This window comes from Neltuma alba, unplaced genomic scaffold (assembly GCF_004799145.2).
Source record: "Neltuma alba isolate B1F8T4 unplaced genomic scaffold, ASM479914v2 tig00012898_pilon, whole genome shotgun sequence".
Taxonomy (NCBI): Eukaryota; Viridiplantae; Streptophyta; class Magnoliopsida; order Fabales; family Fabaceae; genus Neltuma; species Neltuma alba.
This window is the reverse complement of record NW_021637269.1, coordinates 155,659-176,410: the sequence shown is the minus strand read 5'-3', so window position 1 is coordinate 176,410 and position 20,752 is coordinate 155,659. Positions and strand designations below refer to the sequence as shown.

The 20,752-nt window shown below is 33.8% G+C and overlaps 1 protein-coding gene and 1 pseudogene across 1 annotated transcript; both read left to right on the top strand.

Moving 5' to 3' along the window:
- The first annotated feature begins 1,724 nt into the window (after positions 1–1,724).
- Positions 1,725–4,164, top strand: LOC114732270 (uncharacterized; annotated as a pseudogene).
- Positions 4,165–17,238: 13,074 nt separating this feature from the next.
- On the top strand, positions 17,239–20,327 carry LOC114732298 (probable alpha,alpha-trehalose-phosphate synthase [UDP-forming] 11). Its single transcript, XM_028919596.1, has 3 exons — positions 17,239–19,447; positions 19,537–19,810; positions 19,896–20,327. Exons 1-3 carry the CDS (start codon positions 17,445–17,447, stop codon positions 20,220–20,222), a joined length of 2,604 nt encoding a protein of 867 aa, XP_028775429.1. The 5' UTR covers positions 17,239–17,444; the 3' UTR covers positions 20,223–20,327.
- Positions 20,328–20,752: the final 425 nt, after the last annotated feature.

The following is a 20,752-nucleotide window of genomic DNA, read 5'->3' as shown; positions in this document are numbered from 1 at the left end:
TTATAAAACATCATTTGTAGTCTATCAACGAGATTTTATAATTAGAGTACCATATTTATCCTAATTATAAGACCTTATTTATAATCTATCAACGAGATCTTATAATTAGGATAGGAGGTAGTATTACTTTTTGGGTATAAAAATTTATCAAGTTTTTTCATCACTAAAATTTTTATTAGATATTTTTTCCCCAATTTTTTATATTTTAATATTTGGTTTGAGCACAGTTAAATTTTGTCGGCTTCAGCTTTTGCTACCGGTCACAAAAAGCCCGGAACAGATAAACGGGGCTGAAAGGAAGCCTCTGGAATATGGCCTTCACTATTCTGCCAACGATCAACGGTCGCCTTCCATCTTCTCCTTCACCAAGTTTCCCTAGTCAACATCACTCTGCCGCAATCCTCAAGTAAGTTCAGCTATCGTCTCAGGGGCCTCTGCTTCCCTCCATGTTCTTTATAACACTTGTTTCCAAGACCAATTCTTTCAACGGATGAGAAACATATTTCGAATGAGTTCAATCCTTAATCTGATATTCTTACATGTTTGGGTTTCCATTCTTTTTATAATCACGTTTGTGCTGCCGAAATTTTAATGGAAGAGAACTGAACTGGGCTCTCGAATCTTCCCGGATTTATCTGCAATTCAATTTCCTCAGCCAGTTCTACGAACTTATGTTGGCGACTGGTTATAAAGCATAATTTTTTGTGAAATATGGATCCCCGCCTTAATGATTGATGGGTACTTTATTTATGAAGCGGTACCGTTGCTCATCTTGGTATCATACGTAACCAGTAACTGGGAATGAGTCGAAACATTCCATTAAATAAAATGACTAGTGATTACTTCTCCATTCAGGTGTCGAATATGTGTATGGAATTTGGACAATAATTCCAGCTTGAACTTGCTGCTTTCCTTGGGAATTCTAAAATATATTTTTCTGCTAGATTGATTTTTATCGTACTTTGTTGTAATAGCTTGTCAGTTCTTTAAAAATTGATGTGGCAGAAAATAGCATGGCATGCAGAACAAGAGACTTGGTTTTAATATTGGAATGAAAATAAGAGGGTTCATTCTATTCTGGCAGATTATTGCTAGATTTTGATGAAAACCAATTAGTCTTTGCCATGATGGGTTTTTTACAATAAAAGATATCAGTACCAGTTTGAGGGTTTAGCACCTTCAAGAGCTACTGGTGTTTTATTGCTGATTTCTCAAGAAAAAGGCCTCAAGTGCTCATCAGATTTACTCTGTTCATGACGTACTCTGCAGGAATCTGATAGACCCAGTTAGTTATAGAGCTTTGATTCTATTGAAATCTTTTACGAGCTTATGCCGGTGAAACTGATGTTTGATTAAGATATTTTGTTACTTATTGGCAACCCAATGAAATGGGAGAAAAATAATAATCCCCTTTTTATTTCAGATGGCAATGGAGAAGGGACCAAGATGCAGGCTTAGTTTCCAGCAGAACCAGGGGTCAAGCAATTCGAATATTGGCAAATTCCAGTGTACGCATCAAGTCTGGACATCTTTGTGCTTCTTATATATAGTATATGTCGTTTTTATAGACTAGAAAGAGGGGTGATTTGATTGAGTGATTTGATGTAGAAGCATGCGTGGAGATTATTGTTAGAGAAATTAATCTACAACGATTTCTAATAGATATCAATCTTGATGATATTAGCAATTTGCTTGATCTTGGTGTCATCTTTTACTTCTGGAACATGCATGAATTTGTTCCTTACACTCGTGTGGTATGATGACTTATAATATTCTTCTCTGGCGTGAAATGTCTATGAGTAAGAAATACCTCAGATCCATTGTTGACTTAAAAGAACTAACCTTAGGAGAGGAAAGGATCATATGTCTCTTTTTGAATTGCTTATATAAACTGTTGGAACCTATCAAAACGTTAGGTATGATCTCATTCATGGTTTATGCAGTAATGTTGAACCAAACATGCACTTGCAAAATGAGACAAGTGCATGAGTGAAGAAAAATAACAGAAAATTGTGAGAAAAAAGCAGGGAATGATGAAGGTAGAAGTGGTGCTATAGTCAGGAGTTGTGCGCTTTTAAATACTTTGAATTACATTTGTGAATCATTTGGCCCAAAAAATTCCCAGGGGAAGAAAAGGGGGGGGTTGGGGACTATCGCTGCGAACATCAATTAAGTTAATTTCGAGGGGAGACTGACCTGGCATATCCCAGTCAGTCCTGATCTGAGAGTTGGTGTAGTTTCCCCAATGTGATGCATTAAGGATGCTTGTTCTATCGGTTTTATGACTAATGCAATTGCTGCCCACTGGAAATAGACGAGAAAACTGGAGTTGTACATTGAAAGCATTCTTAACCTCCCTAAACTTCCAAGGTTTTCAAACTTGCTAATATCATCTGTGTCTAAATGCTGTGCTATAAAATTTGTGATCATGATCATTTATATGCTAAACATCACCATCAGGCACCACTCTGTTAGAAGATGAGGACTGCTATCTTCTTGAGCAGTGTCTTCCATGGGCCATTGCATGCTGATTTCATCCAAACTACTTGGTTCTTTGCTAGACTAATTCATGCTCAGTTTGGATTTGTGTCATTTAATATGCTATAATGAAATATTTCTCTGAAGTACGTTGAGTTCTATGACCTTCTGTTGCTAATATTTGTTGCCTTCCATCTTTAGCTTGTGTTAAGATAACAAACAAGTTTGTGTCCCCTTTTTCTCCTGTGACATGCTAATTTATTACTATCTGAAGATAAATTGGCTCTGCTCTTTATGGCATGCTATCTTTCCTTTAATAAAATCTTCATTTTTCATTATTGCGGCAGGTTTCTTCGGGGAAAGATGGTTCAAAGAATGATGTGAACATGGTTGATCCTGTAGAAGCCAAGCGATTGGCTGCCAAACAAATGGCACAAATTAAAACAAGGGAGAAACTCAAGGTGAATGAAATCTTTGTTAGGATTTGATATTGTTTACCTATGTGTGATTTGCACACAATTTTATCTCTTTTTTCTCTTCTTTCTTTCTTTGAGGGGAGTGGTATTAGCTAAAATTACATCTTAGGTGAAAATACATCTGTTGAACTCTGGCGGATCTCAAGAGGTCCGGCATGTGTTCCCCTTACATCCCATGAGAAATTCCTGGAATTCAATTGACTTGGAAGTTTCTTATTTTCCAATAATTACTGCCATCAAATGAGCACGGCGATTGGTAACTTGTCTGCTAGTGAATTTTAGTTTCCCAAACACTTGGAAACCTGCTTATAAAATGTATGGGCTTGTCAAACACAGAAATTTCATGTTTATTTCTGTTGTTTATGTTTATAAGGATATTCTTTTCTTTATACACACACACGCCCGCTCAATATCTTTGTATGTGTTTCCATATACGTGATAAATTAGGATGCCCATTTATAAGATGCTTGATTGTTATTTTAGAAGCGTACAAGTTTAGCTAGTCTTTTTCCTCCTACCACTGTTGGGAACCAAAAGTGTTTGTCAGGAACTGCACAGGTAGTCTAGTGGGGCCCCGTTAATCTGTTCAATTGAATCAACTTAATGTTGTGACTGTAGAGGAGACGTCAAATTGAGGCAATCAATGGAGCATGGGCAATGATTGGTCTCACAGCTGGCTTGGATTATTGAGGGTCAAACTGGAAAAAGTATTCTAATGCAGGTGAAAATATGTAAATTTTTTCTCAGATTCGCTCATATCCTCAAGTCATATATGCACAATGTTCTTGCCTGAACACAATTACACAACGCACCCACGCACTCGAAAGCACAAAACACACCCAAGTGGATGAGCATTTGATATACACTCATTTTCTCCTAGGTCCATTCGGCTTAAAATTTACTGGGACGATAGGTAAATATTTTTTTATTTCTTTCAGTTGGCAGACTACTTGAGTGCAATTATTCACTTTTTTGTGCGGTAGACCCTTCCAAGAGGTGCATGGTTACATATTCAAGAACGACAGATTCTTTCGCATTCTTTGCAATCAATGTGTACAAGCCATACCAATGAGGTTAACTTTCCTCTGATGTATAAAGCCATGCAACGTGCATCACTCTGTTTTCCTGTAACCTGTAACTACTTATCCAAGATGATGTTACTTCGGATATGAGATTCTCGCAATGAATTCAGTTTTGCTATATATGGTTATTATTTTCTGGGTCTGCTGGCAGTAATCTTCAGTTCACCGGATGATGTTTCAGCAGCAGTAATTATACCACATTTCACTGCTCTCATATGGCCTCAAAAAAGAAATTAATATTATGACAAGAAACGAAAACTTTTGCACACTTGGGTCTTTACAACTTTCAGCATGTTGGTTAATGATGGCTTTTTCCTTTTTCGTCCCTTGTGTAGAAAAGTTTGTAGGATAGTGCATGTGAGCTTCTAAATCTTGTATTTGGAAGCAAGGTATGGGATGGGAATTGCTTTGGCTTCTTCTCAATGCAGGGATGGATACTCTGGTGAAGGAAATTCGTATTAATACAACCCAGGCGTAAGTTCATGGTGTTTCTAGAATTTGGAATACTGATGGATCTGTGCTTTGCCATGGAGGAAGATCGGTGGTGGAAGATAAACAGGATCAAAATGGGGGCAATAGGCTGTGTGGTCCTGTTTTATTCATAGTAAGGGCCGTAATGCTCTGAGATAAGAGATGGCCAAATCTTCAGTCAATCTAAGTAGCCTCTCTAACTCATCTCAATCCCTTCATCCATACAAAGAGTGAAGTACAGAACTCAACTTTAGGACTCGATACAAGAAAAGGTAAGAGAAAAAAAAATTTAGACCGAAGAAGAAAAATGTCAAGAGTTGTGGTCGGATTCCTACTATCAGGATTTGGACCTGAAGGAGCATTTTTTGAATGAACAACGTACTATGGGCTTTTCAGACATCAGTGACCGAAAAGCCCAATCCCAATGTTGATATCATAGACTAAATGAGGAATGACTGCTTTAATTTTTTCCCCATTTGTCCCATTTTCTCTTGTAAAGGAAATAAGAAGCATAGCCAACAAAATTTATATCCACTAGTGGGAAAGGAATTAACAAAGAAAGAAGATAACAGTTACCAATGCGCGCGCTCTACTAAATTTACTGAAAATATCAAGTGTGGGCGGAAACATTCTAGATATAGTTTCCTTCATGGTGTCTGCTGTGTACTGCACACAACTTTGAACACAACACAAGACAACTTCCAAACTTCTCTTTTATGAAACCTGTCATGAAAAGAAGTCCTTGTTCTTATCCTATGAAGTCAAAAGGGACGAAAAGTTAATAGTAATTAAATTGGTATTATTGTACCTATTTAATTTTTCATGAGTTCAGACCATCCACATTACAGTTGACCCACACAAAAAAAAAAAAAACCTTCGTTTGAAACTTGAATAATAAATTGACTCGGATTTTTAAAAAAAAACAGAGAAAAAGAAAAGGTTTGATTTGCATTTGCATTTTCATTTTTGGAGTAAGAACATGACTTGCCGTAAAGAAAGGGGTGGAGTATATATCATATAAGGCAAGAACAACTGGCAATAAGTATAAGTTGAGTTCAGAAATTGAATATTCACATAAATGGAAAGAATAATATGAAACACTGATGCACAAAAAAGCATAAGGAAGAAATAAATATATAGAAGGCCTATTGACGCATGTTGTTAGAATATCTAATTTGGCCAAACAACCCGGTTGAGTACTGCCCATGATATTTCAACTGCTTTGAGTTTCTTAGGTTTGCGATTACATCAATCACCTTTTCATTCCCACGAATTTAGTTACGAGAAAGTTCCCTCGAATGGCTGTTCCTTTTTCCTTCATTCTGCCTCCAAATAGCATTTTTCAATTTGTCGGTGTGATTTCCTTTTCCTTTCCAGCTGGCCATAGGATCCACAGTGATCTTCTATATGCTTATATATTGGGTCTTTTTCAGAGAGACACAACAGTGTTTTTATTAGCTGATGCGGAAAGAAAACTAGATTTTGAGAGGATAAAGTAGCATTATTTTGAGAAAGAAAATTAAATGAAGATTTGAGATGAACTATTTCAGTATTTGATGATCTACAGGCATCTCTTAACCTATAAAGTTTTCCGTAAATTATAAAACTTAAGATTCAACTTTCGATAAATTTTTTTTTCCAAAAAAGGGGACAACATACTTAAATATTCTGAAAATATCCATAAAGAAACACCCAGTATTTGAAAATTCTTTTTGGTTTTTATATGCTTTGAAAGTTTATTTTCGTAATAGAAATATTCTAGCTACTATCCATCATTAAGTTTAACTATATTCTTAACAATCAAATTTAATAATGAATAACAGTCCGTGACAAAAATGTTACGAAATAAAAATTTTGAAACATATAAGAGCTAAAATATCTTTGAGGTATTAGGTGAGTATGTATATTTTTAAGATATTTAAACACCTTATCTAAAAAAAAATTCACCTCAAAACTTTTATTTATCAAGTTAAAGTTCAAACCTTTATGACATGATAGACGCCTTGATGGCATGTTATCTTGGAAAGAATATAACCTGAATGTTGATAAGTCAAGAAAGAGGGCCAGGTTGGTATTTGAATAGTAGTGAGAGAGAAGGGATGCAAAGTTTGAAGAAATTTCAGGGAGAGAGAGTAGATAGGTGGGACAATTATTATAAAATCTGAAATAAAAAAAATAATTATTAAAAAAGTCCTAATAACCAACTTGTTGTTAAGAATTACTAATAATTATTTCATTTTTTACCATTATAATTCTACTTAAATACTTCTCCGATCCTCAATATAAGACCTAATTGTTAAGTTGTTTTTTATCGATTCATTTCTTTATTTATCAGTTTTCCCTAAATTATCCTTATGGATACTCTCTCAATCATAATCAAGTAAAAGAGGAAGATGGGATATTAAGAAAAGTGATATAGTATTTTAGAAAAACGTATCATATTTTTTATAATTAACTAACTTTTTTAATCTAATCAAATTAGTTAAATAGGTTTTATATTAAAAACTATAGAGATAGATAGATAGATAGAAATAGTAGTTGAAATGGGAGAAAAGACAAGAGAGAAGGCGGGAGTGGGGGGAAAGCAGAGTGATAGGGAGGAAGTGGCAAGTGAACAAACGAAGTAGCTTCCTAGGAAAGAGGCATTGTTGGAACAAACCCAACAAAGGATAAAAGATGGAGATGCTCACGAAACTGAAGCTTTCTATCTATCTATCCGGTCACTCGCATGGAGAAGTTTGTTTTCACTTAAACACCCTCCTCCCTCACGCAAACCCAATATTTTTCATGCCAAACTCTCTTCAACGTGGCTAATTTCCCCTCCAACCACTTCTTCTTCTTTCACTTACTTTTCTAATCCTATCTAGCCCCTGCCTCCACACCCAAAAACTATATATATAAATTTATTTTAAAAAATATCTTTCATATTTGAAGGGGGAAATTAAATATATTATTTAGTGATGTTAATCCTCTCTAATTTTCCTTTTTCTCTTTCCAATCTCTTATCAAATCTCGGTGGGGTCAGGTCACTTTTGGAGCTCGTGTTTTAATTTGAGTTGGCCACCATGTGGACGAATGGACGTGGCCCTTATCCTTGACCGACGTGTTGCGTCCTTGTTCATACGTGCAGGCTTAAGGAATCTTCAGCTTCAAGAAACAAATATTCCCTTCTTCTTCTTCTTTTTTGCCGATATTGAATTTGAACATGAAATTAAATTATTATTTTTTTCCCACCAACGGAACATGAAACTAAATTATAAAACATATACTACTAATATATATATATATGTGATTATTTGAGTTTTCCCACCCAACAAGATTGAGAGAAGCAAGTCAAATTCTTCAATTCCCGATGTGTAACGTTTCTTAACCATGAATCTAACATTTTGTACCCATACATCGATCTTGATATCAGGTTCATGAACTCTATATTTAATAGAACTATAATAACTTTTTTTATTTACTGAACTATTCGACTATTAAGGACAACGTAAAAATAAAAAACACGGTAAGATAAAAAAAAATGATACAAATATTGAAAATTGTTTTACTTGATCTTCATTGATCATCTAATATGATGCCAGTAAAAAAAAAATACTACGATGAATAATAAGTAATAAAAAATTGTTTATATATATCCTCTTTTTTTTTTACCAGGGTTTATATATATCCTTAAAAGATATACATCTATATATTTAAATAATGAAAACATGTCACTTCACTATATTAAATGATCAATCTAAATTACTTATAGGTTATAAAGATATTTCTCAAAATTTATTCCTCGCATAGATAGATATTTCAAAACAAAAACTAATAGAAAAAAACTGAAAAGTCCTCTATATATAGAAATTTTAATGATGAGAATGAACCGATACATTTTTATACACAGAAAATATCGATAGTCTGCAAATTCTATATACACATAGCACTTACGAGTATTCTTTAGATCTCACTCATCGATAAATTTTCAAACTTTCGATGGGAGACTTCTGCCCCATTGTTTCAAAGTTATAAGCCTTTCATTAGTATATTCAAATTTTCTACTGAAATAGAAAACTAATAAATGAGCTTTGCATTTAGGGTATTATAAGGCGCCTCCTCCTATAAATTTGGATTCAAATTCTGGGAATTAATTCAAAGAGGACTCCACACCTGCCCCACCAGCATGAGATTATGTCCATCTACAAATTGTAATTTTGGAAAAGAAAAAGGTAAGCAATATCGTTAATCAAAGACAGGTGGACAATTTGTGTGTGTTAACATATGCATTGGTCTACCTAATGTCTGGCTTTTGTGTGGTACAATGTTTCAAAGATGCTTCAAGCAAACCCGACATGAAATGAAGCACCTTATAAAACCCTAGCTTTTTTTTTTGTTGGGGTACTATTAAGGATAAGAAGAAGAAGATGATCATGTATTATTCTTACTGTTACAGGTATATAAAGCCAGCCTGCTAACCAACATTGTTATCATAATTCATAAGGTTTTGTTCAGCACATGCCGGCCAATCAGAAATAACGCAATGTTTAATGGAACATCTCTCATGATTTTTCGTTGGTTTTTCGGTTCATGCGTATCATTGGGGTTTCCAAGGAAAAATGTTGATAAGCATGATTATATTCGTCAAAAGTAAAGTAGGAATAATGTTATATATATATATATATATATATAGTGATTTTGTTTTGGACAAAGATTAATATATGTATACAGGGAACTACTTACGATGCTCATCATCATCACTTTAAACTTATCAGATCTAAATCATTTAGATTTTATTTAGATAGTCTAGATTTAATTACTTTTTTATTTTTATTTGTCCAGGATAATTATTTTAAGAGCTATAGAATATAAAATAAAAATAATTTCTTAACTATTATTTTTTCAAAAAATAATTTTTTCCATTTAAAAATAATTAATTAAAAATTTAAAATCTAACCATTCAAATGAGATCCCAATGATTAAAATCTGATGAGTTAGGATGCTCATTAAAATGATAAATACCGAAACTAGTTTATGTTTGTGCGTGTAGTGATTAGCACAAAGAAAAGAGCAAAGAATCGAAGGAGTAGGAGAGGGACTCGTACGTGGTGTAGTATTGCTCTTTGTTGTTTGAAGTTTGAACCAATATCTCGAATATACTCCACTTGCATTGAAGTTCTAAAATGCCCTATGTCTTCTTTCTTCTTTAGTATGACGTTTTGTTGCATTTTTACGCATTTTTGTTAAAATGCTTTTGTTTTATAAAATAAAGACTCATTCTCCAAAGATCAATTTTCTCTTAATTTAGTTTCTACAATAGTTTCTAACTCCGATCCTAAACATGAAAGCTAAATGAAATGGTTATTTTAATTCTAAATATAAAATGTTAATGCATCTTGTACTTTAAACTTATAATTTTTTAAATTATATTTATTATTGCAGATATTAAAATGACATTTCCTCATCGATTGGTTAGTTTGTTATGAAAATGATTAATCAAGTATTGTAAAAATCAACACAATTTTTTTTATAAATAATTAATTTAATTTTCATAAATTATTTATTTATTACATTTTGGATAAGAGGAAGTGTTAGGTTTGTGAGAACTTACGCATGGCCAATTTGCAAATTAGGTAGCATGGCATAATAAAACGCGACATCCAACGTTAACTAGTGATTTGGATTTTTCCACTATGTCATTCTCCTTCAATAAATAATATCCTTTTTCTTTGAAATTTTTAAACTCATTTAATATATATGGCGAGAACAGATCAAAACGAACCAAAATGATGTCTTTTCATGAAATGATTAACAAATATGGAGGTTCTTATTATGAAATTATACTGGCAAAAAAAAATATTATGTAAGTTCTTGTTTGTTTCAAAATAACTCAGTTCGACTTAATATGAGAGGAATAATTTTCATTGTGGATTAAAATGAGACTATTCATTTGATTTTTTTTTTATAAACAATTATACTGTTATTAATTTTGTTACAAGGGTTGCTTTGTTTTGTCAGATGCAACCATAATGATGTCTAAATAAGTTAGGTTTATGGCTTTGAAGATAAGGATATGGTTTACAGTACTATAACATTACATTAATAATACACACAAAGCCCAAAAAAAGGACAGATCGACTGTTGTGCTTTTCTTTCGCTCCTCATCCTCTTTTTAGAATACAATATTCCTCTCTTTTCTCTTTATTGTTCTAGCATCAAAGATCACACAAAGAAATCCAAGAATATTCTGTAATTAGTTGTATCTATTCGTATAGGTTTAAATTATACTTCTCCGATCTAATTATTAAATTAATTTTAATTCTAAATATAAGATATATTTTTATATTTACTAATTTTTTAAAATTATTCTTATAAATACTCCTTTAATTATAATCAAATAAAATAAGGAGAGAGGATATTAAGGAAGATGATTATAATGTTTTAGAAAAAATATATCATTCATATTTCTTATCATTAATTAACTTACCTAACTTCTTTAATATAATCAAATTAGGTAAATAGATCTTATATTAACGACCGGAAGAGTATTACCCTATATTCTAATTATAAGACTTTATTTATAAACTGTAAATAGAGTCTTATAATTAAAACCGAAGAAAAAATTTATACAAGAAATGCAGATGAAGATAATGTTTTAGTTGAAGCACTTAGTACTTAATTAAATGTCATTCTTGCATTTATATCTCTCGACCAATCCAATAAAGAGTAGTAAAGCTCTTTAACATTTATTTTTGTATTATTTACTCTGTTAATGATATATGCGTTGGTATTTTCATTTCTTTAAAGATTTAACACTCTAAATTGAAAAGAATATGAAACATTTGAAATATTAAATCTTTGAAGTTTCGGAAAAAATTGAAAACCGAATATTTTTTGTTCATCATATATCAAAATTTTACTTATTTTATATAAAATATAATAATGCAAAAACGTGAAGGAAATGATTAAAAAAAATTGTGAATCAAATTAAAGTCAGGTTGGATAACCTTACCAATCAAAGCGATGGATCAAGTTATTTTAGAAAATGATGAAGCTTCAGATTTCTGGTGCTTTTAAAACTCAAATTGCTTAGCTTCTTCGTCTGAATTGAGATAAGATCGTAGAATGCGATTGGATTTAGAGCACGAAACAAAGACTAGAACATTAATGGAAGTCTTTGTCAACTGCCGTAAGTTATTTAATTAATAAAGAAATTAAAGACCAATAAAAAATAAAATAAAAAATGTTTCCCTTCCGAGAAATTAACACTACAAGTGACAAGAAGACGAAGTAGACTAGTATATGTATTGCCCTGAAACCAATGATTAAGTGGTAATTAATAATAATCTTTGGCATAAAACAGTGAGATAGAGAGAAAGCTAGACTGGTCCAATGGCTGATACCCATGAATATTCCCATATCGATTAACTTATTCTGGCTAGACTATGCTATGTAGAAGCTGTTTGATTCAGCTCTATAATAATTTTATTTAAATAATAATAAAAATAATAACTCAACCTTATCTGCTTAATTATTATATTAATTGGATGGACAACAAACATGCGACGACACATAAGAGGACTCAACTTTGTGAAATTTTCTATTTGACCAAATTGAACAAAGTTGGCGGACTGAACATGCTGGCTGGAGGGCAATGAGATTGGTGCGTTACAACTTTAGTTTATTGGAAAAGTTTAGTTCTTTAATTTTAAAATATTTTTTTTTTTAAAAAAGAGAGACTTGGTTATAATTTCGAGAAGATTAGGTTAATTATGATTTTTGAGAAGATCAAGTCCCCCACTGTCAATTTTACCCCCAGAAGATATTCAACCGCCTTAAATTTCCCCAACTTTTATTTAATCATTTGGCGAATATCCATGTCTTTTATCACCCTTTAGAATTATTTTTGAGCAGCGCGCAATAACATCGGGATTAAATATTAATCTCATATAGTTTTTGTAAAAATATTCTTAATTTATTTAAATATATTGATTCGTGAGTTTTTAAATTTTATGTGGGAGCAATAGAAAAGTGCGGCGCCCCAAGTCCAAGTAGATATTTGGCGTAAAGACGGATTTTTGGAGTGTGGGTCCCCAAAGAAAAGAAGTTTTTCTCCCTTCCAATATACTAGTATTAAAGCAGGGCTTTAAAATTAAGGATAAAAATAAGAAAAATTACCATAAATCACATGTAAGAAAATTACTACTTCTTCATATAAGAGATAGTTGACTAGACTTACTATTATTACTACTTTAAAAAATAGATAAATATGATAGATAAAATTAATTAGAATCTTATATTTATGACTAAAATAAAAATAAACAAATTTTTATATTAAGAATAGAAATAATATATACTAATTGATCTTGGAAAATTTATTTTTCCTTAAAAAATTAGGAAAATCCTGGCCCCAACCTAACAGCTGACAACGAAGGAAAGCGCCCACCGCAAATAGATTTGTTAATGTTAGCTGGTGTTGCAAGATCCCGTACTCATATACGAGGCTGTTATGGACATCAGCTAACATTGCCGTAATGATGTACGCACCGTACTGACATGGCAAAATTTTCATCTGGCTCTGTTTATCTATATGATTCTATTTGTAGTGTATTTTTAACATGTTTTTATCGAGATTTTAAAAAACTTAAATTAAATTTTATTAACTATGGTTTAAAATTTAACAATTTTACTCCAATAAAATGCATATACTTTTCTTTCTTTTTTTTGATAAAATAGTATATTTATATTAAAAGTTTAACATGATAACTTATAAATAAATAAAAAATTTCTCTTCCTCAGTTCCTCCTTTACAGATACAACCAAATAGAGGGGCAAGTCATAGAAAACTAGCCAATAAGTAATTAATAAGGACAAAATAAAAAGCCAGCCAATAAAATTTGAGACATGTTATAAATGTTTCTTATAAACATGAATAAGGTTAAAAAAAAAAGTACTTGTTTCTTGTAAAAAGAAAGGAATTTTAAAGTAATTTTTCAAAGACATTGCCATTTTTTTCCCTCAGCAAAAAAATTGCCAGAAACCTGTGATAAAATAATCTTTTTCATTTTTTTACTGTAGTTCTAAATGGTTCAAATTTAATTTAAAAATTAAGATGTACACTGGAGTGGAAGTAAGAAATAAATAAATAAATGAATAAATGAAAAGAGGCCTAGCATAATCCCTCGTACGCATTCCAACTCCAAGCCTCAGCCAAAAAGGAAAAGTAAAAGGAAAAGAAAAAAGGAAAACCATCGGATGAAGTGGGCCCCTGCCGAAGACAGCCGGTCGAAGAAAAGATGCCGCCGATGGGAGCGTTGAGGGCAAAGTAGTGAAATTGCTGTTTAGATAAAGTGGGACCCTGTTTCCCACGTGGCGTTGAAGGCGGACCCCACTCCAATCCGCATGACCATCAAAAGCATAATTAATGCCTGTGGTGGAATGGATAACGATATGATTCACAGGTTTGCGATATATTTTATTGGGAAAGGCGTCGAGGTTGACTGACTGACACGTTGGCCCCCCATTACCATCCTCCTTCTGCCACGTGGCCTCATAAAAAATAGGATACTAAAAAAATTTTTCCCCGACATAAATATTGAATCTGCGACGTCACTTGTTTAAGAAAAATTTAAGAAAAGTACTTAATATTATTACGTCATATGACTTCATAAAACTCCATCAATCCTTAGGAGGGACCTGATGAAAATTTGGTGATCAATTGAAATATATTCTAATTGATTAGAGGATAAATAAAACATTTCACATTTCAGCTTTTTAAAAAAAATTCACGTTCTAAGCTGATTTAATATTTTAAATTAAATAGTCAGGTCAAAAGTCAAATTATAATGACATTGAGCCCACGCTCTTCATTTTATTCAAATTAAAATTCATTAGTTTTGACCTGACATAGAATGAATTATTTACGTTACATGGGTTTCCGTATTCCAAAAAATAAGATGTGGGTCTCAAGTCCAAATTAGAATTTTTCATAATTTAGGAGAAATTTAGGAGGCATTTGCCTTTGACGAAGGTAAGAGGTGAGAATGGGGCCAGATGGCGAATTTTGAATGAAATGGCATTAGCCAATCAGAGCTTGACACAACAACATGAAAAAAAAAAAAAACTGAAGGAGGAAGTCTCATCAACCTTCTTCTTCCCCAAGTCACATCGCCGAAACTCACCAGACAGCCCTATTTATTATTGTAATCACATTATCCACTCTTTTTATTTTTTTCCCTTTATATCCACTTCTTTAACCTACTCCCTTTCCGTGCTTTCTTTTCGGATTTTTATCTTCAATCTTGTGAGGAAAAATATATAAATTTGTTAAGAGTTGATGAACAGGAAGTAAGGTTGGTAAGAAAAAGAACAGGAACTGAGGACAGATAACTTCCGTTAGATTCCAGCATGTTATGTTTAAAACATTCATTTTTTTTTAAAACTAGTAACCCTAACTAATTATAAGTTTTTTTTAGGGGAAATTGCAAAAAAGACCTTGGAATTGTAAAAACGCAGATAGGGACCCTTGACAACTTCACTTTGGGTTTTGACAAGAATAATATGCCCTGAAGTTGTCAAAACCCAAAGTGAAGTTGTCAAGGGTCCCTATCTGCGTTTTTACAATTCCAAGGTCTTTTTTTGCAATTTTCCCTTTTTTTTAACTAGTTTTTTGTCGGCAAATTTTCTAACTAGTTAATCAAACTCCTCTAACTAACGAGTCTCATTTAAAGTAATTCTGATATTTTATAGGAAATCATTAATTTTAATTTTTTTAAATGCTTATATTGAGAAGCAAAGGAATTATAAGAACCAATCTAATATAAATGTCTTATATTTAAGACTGGAAGAGTATTATATATCAACTATTACTAAATTCCTACCCGCTTTCATTTGCTAGATAAGTAGTTGATGATTTATACTCAATTGTTTTTTTTATAACGAAATGAGTAGGAAATAAAATGAAGATGGATAACCTAGTAATATATAGTTTTTAATAGAGGTTATAATGGATTTAAGAGATTAATTTAGAAGTTGATTGTTACTTCCTTCAATCCTAAATATAAGACATATTTTGTAGTGTAATTTTATTATACAAAATTACACTACAAAATAGATCTTATATTTAGGACAGGAGAAGTATTATTTATATCATCAATAAGTACTAGATTGCTTCAAGCTTACATTTATGAGATAAATAGTTGACAATTTATATTCCTCACTTTGTTTAATTTATAATGAGATGAATAGGGAATAAAAATGAAGATGATAACCTAGTTAACCAATATAACTCTTTAATAGAAAGGTTATGAATAGATTTAAGAGAGATTAATTTAGAAGTTGGTTCTTATTATATATCAGCGAGTACTAGATTGTTGCAAGCTTACACTTCCGAGATAAATAGTTAACAAATTTATATCCTGTGCTTGTTTATAATGAAATGAATGGGAAATAAAATGAAGACGGATAACATAGTGAACGGCTTTTTTTTTTAATAGAAAGATTGTGTTTTGCTCAAAAAAAAAAATAGAAAGATTGTGAATGGATATGAGAGAGATTAAATTAGAAGTCAGATCCCACTATTGGCAAACATTCAAGACATGAATTCCTAATTAAATATTTAAATTATCAGATAATTAACTAATTGAAAATTCTCGATAATCACACTAGATAGCTACTCTCTCCGGTCCTATTTATAATATTTCAAAATTTGAATTATTTTGATTTTTTTGTAAGATCCTATTAAGAATTGTTTGAATATTAAATGTATTTTTTATCAATTTTGTCCCTAATTAATTTTATGTTCTCTTTCATCCTTTATCTCATAAATATTATTTCTCTCTTTTATTTGCTTCCTTCTTAAATAAGGACATACTTTAAAAAAAGTTTAATTTTTATATATTTATTACTTTTAACTATTTTTTAAAATAACATAATTTAATTAATAAGATCATATACAAAGGAGAGGAAGTATCAATAATTCCTTTAGTTTTATGACTCATGATTTTTCCAATCACGATTTTGTATTTATATGTCCACATGAAAACCACATTTTTGAGCAGTAAACATGAGAACCACATTAATCAGCAAGAAAACAAAACAAAACAAAAATCCCTAGCCTTGTAGGATAAAGACAAGAGGATCCGTATCCCAAGTTTTAAAAACTAGATTTGCTTTAATCACCCAATATTATCTCAAATTATTTCTTAATTTCCTTTTGCTTCCTATTAATTTCACTATACAACCACTTAGGCACACCAAATAATTTTTACAATAATACGAACACCATATATACAAGAATCCGATACTATACATCATATAAACTAAATATACATGCATATCAAAACTTTTCCTGGGTCAAAATGAATGCATTTAAGATTTGCTTCACTTTTAAATACAAAGCGGCGCGACGTGGTCCTTTAAATTTGAACTTTTTTCTTTTTAATGTTCTCCAATGTTCACATTCACATTCTTATCCATCAACATTCACGAATCACCGGCGTCATAATTATTTGAAAAAGAGCAGGGAAATGCATTTTTGTTTTAAAACTAATTATGGAGGCACCCCAGCGAAGAGAATAATCAATTACAGTTATCTCACGGATTGTCCCAGAAAAAAAGGATCACGAAGAAGATCGTGATTTCAACGAATCTGGACCGTCAATCTTGCCATATAAAAAGAAGACTCCTCTCGGTCTCTCCTCGTTCTTATCCGCACTTACTAGCATTAAGTTTCCTTCTAGACATAGCTTGCTGTCATGGGAGGTGTATCAGTATCAAGAACTTCCATTTCTCGAAGATTTTTTGAACTTCCCATTTCAAACTGTAACGCCCGTATATAAATTCCCTCACCTGAAAGCAAAATCATCCCACCCCGGTTGTTCCCCACCTGCAAAGTTTTGATTTTTTTTTTGTTTTTCAATTTCTCTGGGCAATTTGATTTTCATTGTTCAGCATAATGCTTTCGAGATCTTGTTTAGACCTATTGAGTCTGGTTTCGGTCGATGATTACCGAGCACTGTGTCAGATCCCGAGAGTCTCGACGGTGCCGGGAGTTGTATCAAAATTCGACGCCGCCGAAGACGACCATGCCGACGCTGGGTCCGGATCCGACGAAGTCGTTTCGTCCGGGTCGCCAGAGCGCAGGATCATAGTCGCGAACCAGTTGCCGATACGGGCTTATCGGGATGTGAACACGAAGAAATGGAGTTTCGAATTCGATAGTGATAGTTTGGTGCTGCAGCTCAAAGACGGATTACCCTCCGACGTCGACGTTTTGTACGTGGGCTCCTTGAAGGTCGAGATCGACCCGTCGGAGCAAGACGAAGTGGCGCAAGTTTTGCTTGAGAAGTTTCAGTGCGTACCAACTTTCTTGCCCTCTGAAATTCACAATAAGTACTACCATGGCTTCTGCAAGCATTACCTCTGGCCTCTGTTTCATTACATGGTACCCATGTCCACGAGCCAAGGTGCTCGTTTCGATCGCTCGCAGTGGCAAGCTTATGTTTTGGCCAACAGAATCTTCGCGAACAAGGTAACAGAGGTGATCAACCCAGACGAGGATTACGTTTGGGTCCATGATTATCATCTCATGATCTTGCCTACGCTACTGAGGAAACGATTCCACCGGGTCAAGCTGGGATTCTTTATGCATAACACATTCCCGTCTTCAGAAATCTATAGAACTATACCCGTTCGTGATGATCTCCTTCGGGCCTTGTTGAATTGTGATTTAATCGGATTCCACACCTTTGATTACGCCAGACATTTCTTGTCCTGTTGTAGCAGGATTTTCGGTCTGGATTATGAGTCTAAGAGGGGTTACATAGGACTGGATTATTACGGTCGAACAGTGATGATTAAGATCCTGCCGGCCGGAATTCACATGGGTCAGCTTGAATCGGTGTTTTCCTTGTCGGAGACGGCTGAGAAGATCAAGGAATTGAAGAAACGATTTGAGGGGAAATTTGTAATTTTGGGTATGGATGACATGGATTTGTTCAAAGGTATCAACTTGAAGTTCTTAGCAATGGGGAAGCTCTTGGATATGCATGAGGACTTAAGGGGTCGAGTTGTTCTAGTTCAGATTCTGAACCCTGCTAGGAGCGAAGGTAAAGACATTCAAGATGTCCAAAACGAGACCAATGCGATCGCGAAGGACGTCAATGAGAAATACGGCGAAACAGGGTACCAGCCAATTATCGTCATCAACGGCCCTGTTTCAACACTTGAGAAAGCTGCTTACTGTGCCATTTCTGAATGCTGTATTGTGAATGCTGTGAGAGATGGGATGAACTTGGTGCCTTATATGTACACTGTTTGCAGACAGGGCAGCCCTGTGCTGGACAGAGCACTTGATGAAGATGATAATGATTCTGAAACGCCTAAGCAGAGTGTCATCGTAGTCTCTGAATTCATTGGATGCTCGCCATCTCTGAGTGGTGCCATCCGAGTGAACCCATGGAACATCGATGAGGTGTCGGAGGCCATGAATTTGGCGATCACAATGCCAGAGGCGGAGAAGCATTTGCGTCATGAAAAGCATTACAAGTATATCAGCTCTCACGATGTAACTTATTGGGCTCGAAGTTTTGATCAGGACTTGGAGAGAGCATGCAGGCAGCATTATCTCAAGAGATATTGGGGCGTTGGTCTAGGCTTGGGGTTCAGAATTGTGGCTTTGGATCCTACGTTCAGGAAGCTTTCAGTGGATAACATTGCGTCTGCTTATAGAAACACCCACAATCGTTTGATCCTTCTGGACTATGATGGTACTATGTTGCCACAGCCATCTATCGACAAAACTCCGACCAACGAGGTTATTTCCATCTTGAATTGTCTATGTAGTGATCCCAAGAATATGGTGTTCATTGTGAGTGGAAGAGATAAGAAGTGCCTAAGCAAATGGTTTTCTCCATGTGAGAAGCTTGGTCTTTCTGCTGAGCATGGTTACTTCACAAGGTACACTGATGTTACATGTCAAACAATTAGTAACTGTTCGGGTCTTCATCTCTTTGCGCATCAATCTTTGTTCCTTTTCCATTTTACAGGTGGAGTAGTGATTCTTCTTGGGAGACATGTGGATTGACAATGGACTTTGATTGGAAAAGGATTGCAGAACCGGTAATGGCGCTTTACACAGAAGCAACTGATGGCTCTTTCATTGAACAAAAAGAAAGCGCACTGGTTTGGCATCATCAAGAAGCTGACCCTCACTTTGGATCATCCCAAGCCAAAGAGCTTCTTGATCACCTTGAGAGTGTTCTTGCCAATGAACCAGTCATTGTTAAAAGAGGACAACACATTGTGGAAGTAAACCCTCAGGTATAAATCACAGTATATAAGTTATGTATGAGATTCACTTTTTCTCTCTGATATAATATATGGGATGTGAAATTCTGAGATGCAGGGTGTGAGCAAAGGCATAGCAGTGGAAAGCCTCATATCAAGCATGAGGAGTGAGGGAAAGTCTCTGGATTTTCTGTTGTGTATAGGAGATGATCGTTCAGATGAAGACATGTTTGAGAGCATTGCTTCCACAGTCTCTAATCCAAACCTGCCAACCATAGAACATGTATTTGCATGCACAGTTGGTCAGAAACCAAGCATGGCTGAATATTATTTGGATGATACCTGCGAAGTCATCAAGTTGCTCAAAGGACTTGCTAATGCTACTTCTGCATCACCACCCTCAAGGCCTCTATATTCTCTGGAGGATTCACAAGGGTCTCCATAGAAAAGAAGGAAAAGAGTTAGAAAGAAACTGGTGTTGATGATGCTAAAAGAACAATCTTTTGTACAGATAGTGATGGTGCTTACTTTCCATAGGTTCATTTAAAAAGTCAAATGCATAGAAACCCACAGGTTAGATGATTCTGTTCTGCACACAACTGGCGGGAAATCTTTTTACAAATTCAAGTTCATTCTCTGTGCAAAGAAAGCGTTCCTCAATAAAAATCAGTATTTGCATTAGTTCTTCTGCACATATTCTTGTTCTGTTTCCTCTTTATTATCAACTGTTGTTAAACTAATCATCGAGGTCCATTTAGACTTGCAATCGCTTGACGAGAAGGAAGATCATTCAAAGGACAGAATTTTCTTCACTGATGAAGTGTAAATCGGTCATTAATCAAGTGGTTGAATGCTTCCGTTTTTCCAACAGATTATGAAGCTAGTAGCAGTTAGCAACTTATCCTGACAAACTGTCACCTCTTATTAATCCGTGGAAACTTCTATCTACACTTTAGGTATATGTCGAAATTCTTG

What these genes read in the sequence shown, in the direction of transcription:
- LOC114732298 (XM_028919596.1), top strand. Translation starts at nt 17,445, where the DNA reads ATGCTTTCGAGATCTTGTTTAGACCTATTGAGTCTGGTTTCGGTCGAT. An exon ending in GAGCATGGTTACTTCACAAG is followed by an intron (nt 19,448 to 19,536) that starts GTACACTGATGT and finishes TCCATTTTACAG; the next exon opens with GTGGAGTAGTGATTCTTCTT. An exon ending in TTGTGGAAGTAAACCCTCAG is followed by an intron (nt 19,811 to 19,895) that starts GTATAAATCACA and finishes TCTGAGATGCAG; the next exon opens with GGTGTGAGCAAAGGCATAGC.